Below are 10,722 nucleotides of genomic sequence, written 5' to 3' on the forward strand. Positions count from 1 at the left end.
TGTTTTTAAATTATTTTGATATGTTGATATCAAAAATAATTTTTAAAAAAAAAAAAAAATATAATTAGCATGTATTTTGGACATAAAAAATTATTTGAAAAAACAATCATAACTGTCAAATAAGTCTGAACTCTAAGGGTGTTTCTGTATTGAGTTTATTTTGAAAGGATTTATTAGGTTTATTTAATTTATTTGTACAGTGAAGTCAAATAACTCAAGAAAAGTGGACCTGCTAATTAATTGCAAATATTTGAAACTATATTTTTCATGGTCAAAGGATCGGAACTTATTAGCGTCTAGTTCAAGTTCTGAGCAAATTGCTAGGATCGTGTGCACAAGTATTTTTCTTGTGACAGACCTAACAATATTATACATATTAATTTAAAGAATTTTCAACATGCACATTAAGTGTATTCATCCACCATCTTGACGAGCTTCGGTAAATGCTCCACACGTGCATGTTGTCAATTAAGGACTAATACTTCAATAATCGCCATTTAATTACAAGTGCATTGTGAAAACATTGAGGTGCATGAGCATGAAGAGAAAAGAAAAGAAATGCATAGTGTTGACTTAAGACTATACGTGGACACACATCATAAGACTAGCCAGTCATGTGTATTGGTTTGTGGAGCCGAGGAGGAGGAGGAGGAGGAGGAGGGTAGAAATTCTTTCATTTAATTTGATATCTTCAAAGCGAGAGGAGAGGAGAGGAGAGGAGGGGGACAAAGAGCACGTAATTGAGGTAGAGAGAGAGAGAGGGAGAGAGAGATGTTACGACTGAAAATGTTCTTTTGTTCTTTCTTTGAATTCTCTTTCCATTTGCATGTATGTATGGCTACAACATGTTAGAGCATGGGGAAGAGTGCAAATGCCAAACTCCAAGAAGGAATGGAAAAAAGAATAGTCAAGAGAAAGGTTTAGTCAAGTCATGCTCATATGCCTTCCCTCTGATTTGTTCTGCGTATCTCATAAAGCGTAATAGGGAAGGGGTCATGGTGTTGGCACTGTCCAATAAATGCCATAGCATCGAGTAGGGCCAATCGCACCTCTCCAATCTTGCATGATGGGTGGTGGCATGGGGATTTGGACGGAGGCTGATCAGAGGGACAACCCGAAATAAATGCGAAAGCTTATAAAGGCTCCTACTGCTCTCACTACCCTCTTTTGGTATCGTTAGGCGTGCTTCTGTCGGGATATCCCCCTACCCTTGAAACCGTCCCTTTCACCTCTCCTCATGAATTATCCACTCCGTCACCTCTTGTGCAGTCTCTCCTCCCCCACCTACCTCACAACCCCTCCTCTCTTCTAGGTCTTCACTATCCTTTTTAGCAATGTCTTTTACTGCAGCAACCAAAACGTCCACCGATTCCTCCCACCGTATATGTTCGGGTCTTTCCCCTCGATTAATGTGATAATGGCTAACGTAGCTAAATGCAAGCTTGATATGCTCGCTGACTTGTTGCAGGAGGGATTTGGACCTGTTCATGGGAGAAGACATGATGTGTTTGAAATTCGTGGGTTCACAGACACGAGTCTTCTTAGTTTTTTTAGATGTTTCTTTCTTTACTCTGATCTGTTTCCTGAGCCTGTCAACGAGGGTTGATAAAATAGCGAGGAGGGATTCGACAACATGAATACTAGTACTAATGATGACCTACTTATGATCAGACTGGTGAAGAAGCCGAATCACCACCTTTCTTTGGAGGACTTACAGGTCCCTGGTCAATATTTTGACTTGTTCCCTCGATATTAAAGAGCAAACCAAAATAATACCCCCTTTGATTAAACATGGTGCCACCTATATATAGGCTTTTATCAGGGCATGACCTTGTAGATACACACCCGAAACTAAAAAATACAAGACAAAAGTGTTGTGATAAATTGAGAAATTAGTATCCAAAATATAATTAAATTGTATAATCAATATCATGGTTCATAAATGTGATATTAATAAAACATTATGTTTTTGAACTGTGATATTTTTAAGGAGATTTTTTTAAAAAATAACTGGATATTTAACAAAATAATTGGACTATAGTCAAAATAGTCTAATTGTTTTGGTTATTGTAAGGTTTGGGTCATTTTTGGGTTTTAAACCTGAAAAAATTTATAAACTCATAGTTTTCGTTGATCTGAAATTTTATTTACTTTATGATTTTAGAGAGTTAAAATATTTACAATTTTACTAAAATTTTGATAGGGTTTCCTCTATATAGAAACCATATCCAAAATTTTATCCCGCTTAAAGAAACCACAGTAACCACAATCAACAAATTCTAACTAAACTCAACATATTCTCATATTCCATAATCATAAGTAGTCTTGGGAATGCAAAAAAAATATATACAATCAAAATAAATATAAAATATTTCAGTAATATAATATTCAAGTAATCCCAAAATATATAAACATAACTCATTTCTATCTATTTTGAACAAAAGTCAAAACATATGTATATGGCTCTTTTAACTCTGTTATCTCAAATAAATTTGATGTTTTATTATATCCCCACATAAATACCACTTACGTTCCCCCCACGCAAATACAATATGCTCTATTGCATGAATGTGTGTGTATATTTAACTATATTTTTAGCCGATTCCAAAAATATACACAAAATCCTTAATTTGACAACTTAACCTAAATTAAACTCAATACATAATTAATTGAAACAATCAATTCATCATTAATTCAACTTATTTTCATGTTCAACTATATCAAACAAACTCTAATTGAATGTATTTTTAACTACTTTATCTTTGATTCAACAAACTCTAAATTCACCATAAACCCTAAATTCAACCTAAATAATTATTCGACTTCAACCAAACCACAAACAAATTTATAATAATGTAGAATGTTTACCTTATAGAACTACAAGAATGGTTGGGACATCAACAACAATAATGGTTGAAGCAAAGCAAATGATGAATTCTCAACACAAAAACATCAAAAGATACTTAAAGACTAATAAGGGTTTGATATTTGGTTGATTTAAGGATAAAATTTAAGTGTATGGTGATTTTTTCAAGAGAAAAGTGAGGATATCAATGCTTTTTTTTTTTTTATAAGAGAGAGAGAAAAACAATGTTGTATGTTCAATCTGTTTAATATTTTAATGTTTAAATTTTAATTAATATCATGAATAATAACAAAATCAAATTATTATATCATTTTACTAAAAAAAAAAATATAAACAGTTGTTAATTCTCTCGTATTTTTATGTTTATTGTGATAATTTTTTTTTTATAAAAAAAAACCCAAATATTGATGTCCAGACAAGAAGTCATGCTCATGGCGCGGCCCCTCCACATGCATCATGCATGTACATCATGGGTAGGATGGACACAGTCGATCCACAGCACACCCATATGCAAGCGTCAGTAGTTGCTGTGTTGAATATGAGAGAGAAAGAGAGGGAGGTGACTGGGGAAGCATTTAAAGGGCAGTCATCATTGCAAAAGTACGTCATCATTGCCATGCAAACAATATATTGTTTTTTTGACTACATCTTTTCTTGAGAATCACACAGTTGATTTGATTATTAAAAGGGTCAAAAGCAGGGCAGCTTGCATTTGTATGCATGCCTTCTTTAATTCTGCGTTATTTCCCTTGAATTGCCATCTATTCTGTGCGCTTGACGATCCCTGCTTTGCTTTGGATTTTGGGTTCTTGCATTACAGTATATCCGTGTAATAAATGACTCCTTTTTCTACATTGACGTTTCCTCTGCAACGGCCTTTCATGCTTCTGGCATACAGAGAGCAAGAGGGAGACAGAGAGAGAGAGAGAGAGAGAGAGAGAAGGGGGTTTTTCTTGGGGGTCTCTCTTTATTTGTCACACCCACCTCTCTTACACTGTCCTTCTTGTCTTACTCAGTTGTCTTCTGTTTTTTCTGAGAAATGCCTTTTGCTTAACAGTCACCATAGCTTCTTAACTAAACAAGCTCAAGCATTTTACCATCTCTCTCTCTCTCTCTCTCTCTCACACACACACACACACACATGTAATGGTACGTACAGCTCTCTTGCTGTGTGTACATAGATATGGAGATAATTTTGTGTTTTGCCCAACACCTCTAGCTAGCACCCTTCAATTTCCGTTCCATCCCATCCGAAGATCTTAATTAAATCTCAAGGATCCGCGGCTACCTAGCTTGTCTTGGATATATATATATATATATATATATTATATATATTTGATCTTCCGGTGCCCACATTCCTTTATCCGGTGTGTGTGTATTGATTTTTTAACAAGGTAAATCCATGTAGGAAACATATGGAGCGATATTCTTTCTATGATAAATGTCGTGCAAAACTCACACAAATACCTCACCGTATTATTTTCATTGTATTACAGACTTGTCATCGTCTTCTTTACCTGTATCAAATCATTTTTTATCTACCTTCTTCCACTCATAGCATAAATTAAACAATCGATGCTTCAAACATAACCTCTTGTTGAGGTATTATGTAATTTATTTAATAGCTTAAATTTTTAAATTAAATCAATTCATTTATATTATATTATAGCTCTTTAGACATGCAGCTTCAATGCTTGATATTAGAGTTTAACGGTGTTAGAAAATAATATAAATTATATTTTAAAATTTTATTTAACAGCTTAAATTTATAGATTAAAATAATTATTTGACATGTTATCAGAGATTCAATAACAAAAATGATTACACGTTCGAAGTTTTACCATTTTTATTTATTTAATAAAATTAAATAAAGAATATTATGAACATGTACAAGTTGCTTTTATTTCATGAGATATATTAAAGAATAATATAAATTATATTTTAAAATTTTATTTAATAACTTAAATTTTTGAATTGATTTAGTTTCTTTGATGTATATAAAATTTCAAACTAAAGTCATAAACTAGCAACAATCTTTCCACTACAAACCCATTTGTATAGCATCAACAATCTTGTTTTCCGCATGCACCTTCATTCTTCAGCTCTTGACATAAACCAGAAGTTACCGAGTATGCTCAAATTTATCAACAGGAAAATATAATCCTCTTTACACAAAAAGTACAATTACCAATTAAATCATGTGCCCGCCACTAGAATTATGGAGACCAACTATCATTTCAGTGTGAAATCAAGGTTTTCTCATCAAAGATAATTTATATCAAGTCTTAAGAGCAAGTTTTTAAAGTCGCTATCATGTCAAGCACCAGAGGGAGGTAATTAACAAGCTTCACATGGGATTCCGAAAAGTTGAAATTGAGGAGCTAGCCATCATTTAATGCAACCATGTACAAATAATAATTTCTGGTAGAAGCATCAAATGGTAGAGCAAAGAAAGAAAGAGGGAAAAAAAACATGATTAAAACTACAAATATATAATATGGCTGCCTCTGTTTAAATAGAAAAGGTTCAAAGGATAGAAACAAAAACTAGACCATGCATGCCTGCCAGCCATGGCACACTGTAAGAAACAAAACCCCGCAAATTAATGGTGCTAGCTAGCTGCTGTGAGACTGGAAGAGCTAAGTAAGTACATTTTTGGCATGGCAAGCAAATACATCTTGCTTTCAAGGGCCAATAACAAAATGACAAGAACGTTTGAACTGGGAGAGAGGGACACATTTATATATAAACTTAGACACGAGTAGCAAAAATTTCTATAAAAAAGGGGTATCAATTCGTTCGAGATAGAATTTCCCATCACTTTCTAGTTTTTTTTCTTTGTAATGATCAAGAGTGAATCCCTTCAATGTGGAGCCCTGCACGTCAAGCCAAAAGACAAGAAGAATATGAATAAGAAAGCTTGATGTAGACTTTTTGTTACCAAAACGTTGCATTTGCTGACATTTTAATCCGTTCCATGGAATGAATATGTGTGTGTGTGTGTGCGTGTCAAACTCCAAATCCATGAGATATAGTTTACTGGCTCACCCTATCGTTTGCATTTGATGTAGGCCCTACCGAGCAAGTCTAGACATATATATATATATATATACTGTGGGCAAAAAACAGTGTTCGTGAAGCAAACATTATTTGACAGCTATTTCGTCTCTGTGGGAAGGAGGATGGCTTGGTAGACACTTTGGTCAACCGAGGAAAGTGAGCGCTACTGTGAATCAATGTTTCGATAAGAACCCGGTTCGAATCATCATGCTCTTTTTACTATACAAACTGAGGGAAAGAAAGATTAAATAAAATAAAAAATATAATTCTTCTGTTACATGTGGAAGAATCCTTTCCACGTAAAAAGTTAAAAATGTTTTTACCAATTACCGCGACCCAGGTAAATAATCCCTAGTCTTGGTAGAGTTGTCCTTTCTTATAATAATAATAGTATGAAATCCTAAGAGGATTAGAAAAATGGAGAAACCTCCGATTAATGAACCAGCACAATCTAACGATCAAGAAACCTTTCAACTTATAAAAAGATGACACGTTTTCTCTTTTCAAAACTTGCAGCGGAAGAAAATTTCCACGTCAACCTAAAAAGATAAACACACATCAATTTCTGAAAAGTTTTCTGATTTGTTTTTAAATTCCGAACCCTAGTTTCTCGAGTCTGATCTTGAAAAGCCCTGTGATATTTTAGCTTCTTCGTTATCTTGTGTTCGTTTTTGTTATTGTTACCATTGCTGTTTAACAACCACTATTCTGATAATAATAATAATAAAAAAAGAGTAATAGTTGCATAGACGAAGGGAAATGAACGTTTTGACCTGTGGAAGGGAAACCCTAAGAGGGGTCGATGGTGCGGCGGTCATCTCCAGTAGCGGCTCTTGGTTGCTGGAACTGACTAAGCTGCCCAATACTTGCAGAGACATTCATAGCAAGAAGGCTTGCGTCATAGTTATTCCCCGAGTCAAAGCTCCTCATCATCTGTTGCTGATCCCTAGGAAAAAACTGGTGGTGGTAGTGATGATCCCTAGATCCTCCCCCTCCAGCTCCAATCAAATTGATCCCCAGATTTTGTGGGTGGTGGTGGTGGGTTGTTGCCGTGGCTGTAGCTGCTGCGGCTGCGGCCGCAATTAGTCCAGCATGGCCAGTGATGCCCAAGTTCTGATATTTGGAGAGTTCAGATTTTGCGCAGCTAAGATCCATCTGCAGCTGGCGAAGTTGGTGTTGAAGGAGTGAAATGACCCCAACACAGCCATAAACCGGGTCACGGAGGCGCATGTCGGCCTCGTAGGCCAAGGAATTGACAGCATCTTCACGCTGAGAAGGGTGCAACTCGTTGAGAAGTTTTGTGACATTGCTTGCCCCGAAAACTTTATGGACATTGGAAAATTTTTGCGGCTGGTCAGGTGGGAAGTAAGGGGCAAATACACATTCAGGTTGGCATTTGCGCCGCAGAAATTTGCAGGCTGCACATGGAGAATTTGATGAAGAAGCCATCTTCCACCTGACCTCTGAAATGCAATGAAAAACCGAGAAAAAAAAGCTCCATCAAATTAATAAAAATTTAATATTGCATAAATAAAATGAAAAAATAAATGAAGAATAAAGATGTCGATTTTCTGTGTGAACAACAAATTATATTAAATACCATAACGTACGTGCGGCTTGAGGTAGCAATAATCAGCTAACCCCAACTTTGACTTAACAAGAGAAAGTTGAGGAGCTTGTCCTTAATTTCGACATAAAAGAGATCATAAAGGGAAAATTAATAACAAGCCTAGTATCTAGCTAGGTGAAGCACAAAATACAACCCAATTAAGGTTAACAAAATTAAAAATGAAATGAATTGTTTGAGGATGAAATACAAATTAAAACAATCTTAAAGCTGCAGGCACAAGTGGGGACGCCGCTGCGATGCCTGATATTAGGGTTTGGGGGTGACTTACCTAGAAGACGCGATTTCAAAAAAGTAAAGAAATGAAATTTAAGGAAACAAAAAAAAGTAAGAAGAACACAAGAAATGGTAAGCTGACAACTTCAAATAAATGTGCTGGAAGAAGAGTTTCTGCATTTAGAACTTTAGAAATCGGAAAGGTTGCCCTTTTCAGGATCTGTCCCCTATAATTACTGGTTTTACTCTTCTTATTGAGGAATCAAAATGTGTCTACCAGCATAAATCAAGCAACGGATGGAATCTTCTAGTTTAGAGAATTACGGCTACCAAATATTACACATGTGCCTCCTCTCTCTCTCTTCTCTTCTCCTGAGTCTACTTATCTATTTATAGATATGTCTATAAATTTACTCTCTTGTGCTGTCCAGAAACCCTAAGTAGCGCCAGCAAAGACAACTGCACAGAAAGACAAGAAGAAGGGGATGATGTTTAAGGGGAGCTTGTAGGGGCCGGGTTTATGGAGGAAGGAGGCAGGTGGGAAAGGAAAAAAAAAAGAGGAATAAAGAGGAGAGGTTGATTTCAGGAGTAGAGTTTTGTGGATTGGATCTCGTGTAGTAAAGTTTTTGGGTTTCACTCTTTTCGAAAGAAAGTTTTGGGGAGTAGATCTCGCTTGCATTTCATAGCTACTATCATATACTAGCAATTAACTACTTTGCTTCTTCATTTTCCTTCTAAGGATGAACGAGACTTTTTAAGGTAGAGAGAGATATGGAAATATCTTGGGATGAACCCATATCACCATATATTATAATACAATATCTTATATAAAAATCAGCTATCTAGCTAGGTAGAGGGAATGAATCGTTAAAAAAAAATGCAAAGAGATTTGATGAAAAGGAAAGATGAAGGTATAAAGGGGAAGAATAAGCTTTTAAAAAAAAAATGCTCTGTCTCCAACTGTGTGCGAGATCTTGGGATGAAGAATCTCCTTAATCCTATTCTTTTTGTCTAGGGAGTTCAATTCGCAGAATTGTTTTTAAGAAATATGGATCGAGAAAACGATGCATATGATATGATAGGCAATATAAGGAGCATAGTACAAGTACTGCTTGTGGGTGCGTGGCCTCGGTTTCTTCAGTCAAACCTATCCTTTTTCTTTCCTAACATTTTACCACCATTATTGTTGATAGATGGAGAGGACGATGATCTTTTCCTGTCATATAGGAAGAGAAAAGAAAAACAAAAGAGATGGCCTTTCAAAGCTTTTTAAGCTTCTGACACCCCGACTTTTATATCTTCTTCTCCTCGTTAATTATTACTACTGTGTTTTCAAAGAGTCTTACCTTGGTTGTTGAGAGTTGATCAAAAATGAAAGAAGAACGCCTCCTCTCTCCTTATTGTGCCTGCAGGGAGGATGATGTGATACGATACGAGACTGATTATAATAAAGGATATCGGGCTGGTTCATGCAAGTTTCTCTTCGTTTTTGGGATCTTTATTTCTTCTCTATTTCTCAGCCGGAAACAAATGGCAAAGAATAAGCATATAAAGATGATGACGAGTAGGCGCGGCTGAGGTGTAGGGGGAGAGTACTACTGATCAAAGAAAAGGAGAGAGTAGTAGAGAGAGAGAGAGAGAGAGAGAGAGAGTCTTGCACTTAGCTAGAGAGAGAGAGTGGTGTATGGGAGGTGGTATCAGCGAGGGAGTAGGGGAAAGTCCCCCCAGAAGCAGAGGCTAAGGAGACGGAGAGAAAGCAGACACAGGCTATGAGTGAGTGAATTAGAGAGAAAAGGAGAAAGAGATAGAAATAGGGAGAGAGGGCAATGAGTGAGTGATTGATCAGAGAGCGAGGTAGGGGTGTGTTTGTTTGTTCTTATTATTATTACTCCTCTGCTGCTCCCTCCCTTCCGCCCTACTCAGACTCCTTTCAGAGATTTGGAGCATGTTGTGTTGTTTTGACATGACCTTTCCTCCTTTAATCTCTCTGTACACTACTAGTATATCTAGTACCATCTTTTTCTTTATTTTTGTCAAGAAACTTTTTGAGAGTTTTTATTAAATATATATAGCCTTTCAGGTTGAGCATCTGTCCTCCCCTACCCACCATCTCCCTCTCTCTCTCCGAGCCAATTCATAATTAAATGCTTCCATTTGCTTCATTTCTACCATTTTTGTGTATGTTTTCGGTGTTCTTGGCCAAATCTCCATGCCAGAACACACGCATCCCTAGCGGTCGATTTAATTAAGGAAAAACAAATGAAACTGGATGGTTTATGCATCTAACCATCACTAATGTCCGTGATCTATCCTTGCACTGATATCAAATAAATCAGTATAATTAACAAAAATAACTTCGGTTATATATATTTTAGCGGATATATAAATATATTTTCTCCATTTCTAGATATTTTTTCAATTCAAAACTTAATTCGAATTAGCATTTAGAAAAAAAATAATATATATTCGTCTCTAGCTAGATATCTTTAACATTAAAAAACCCTTAACCTTAAAGAAAAATTGTAACAAAAAGACAAAGAACACATATATGTGAGTTTTGCCTCCATGATAGTACTATATATCGTTTATCGTACCCGATCGTAGAATGAAGAGTAAGAGGAGATTTAATCTTGCTTAATTGAAGGGAGAAAAAAAAAAAAAAAACAGAGAGGGATAGCAATTCGAAACGAAGCATTACAGGCCCTGCACCAAAGGGTAATGGGATATTGTGCAAGGTGTGAAGAATATTCACTCCTTTAATTAAATGCAAGTTCATCGAAGGACCATGCATGATCGAGAAGAAATCTACTGGAAAAAGTACAATGAAATCTAATAATGTTCTTGTCATAATTGTTGATGATCAGGAGAATTGATTTGAGATTAAAACAGCGTCCGAGGGCATTGCATCCATGTGCACATGATTTGTTTTCAAAAACAAAACAAAAATGTGAAA

General features: G+C 35.8%; 1 protein-coding gene across 2 annotated transcripts; it reads right to left on the bottom strand.

Annotated features, from left to right (window-relative positions):
- Window positions 1-5,334: 5,334 nt before the first annotated feature.
- LOC118055781 (protein ASYMMETRIC LEAVES 2) lies at window positions 5,335-9,790 on the bottom strand. 2 transcript variants are annotated; one of them, XM_035067773.2, is made up of 3 exons: window positions 9,116-9,790; window positions 6,700-7,389; window positions 5,335-5,742 (listed from the first exon to the last, which is right to left on the bottom strand). In XM_035067773.2, exon 2 carries the CDS (start codon window positions 7,373-7,375, stop codon window positions 6,716-6,718), a length of 660 nt encoding a protein of 219 aa, XP_034923664.1. In that variant the 5' UTR covers window positions 7,376-7,389; window positions 9,116-9,790; the 3' UTR covers window positions 5,335-5,742; window positions 6,700-6,715. The 2 variants fall into 2 exon arrangements, with proteins under 2 accessions (XP_034923664.1, XP_073266982.1); XM_073410881.1 differs by lacking the exon at window positions 9,116-9,790 and adding an exon at window positions 8,094-9,063.
- Window positions 9,791-10,722: the final 932 nt, after the last annotated feature.

Source organism: Populus alba, chromosome 8 (assembly GCF_005239225.2).
Source record: "Populus alba chromosome 8, ASM523922v2, whole genome shotgun sequence".
Taxonomy (NCBI): Eukaryota; Viridiplantae; Streptophyta; class Magnoliopsida; order Malpighiales; family Salicaceae; genus Populus; species Populus alba.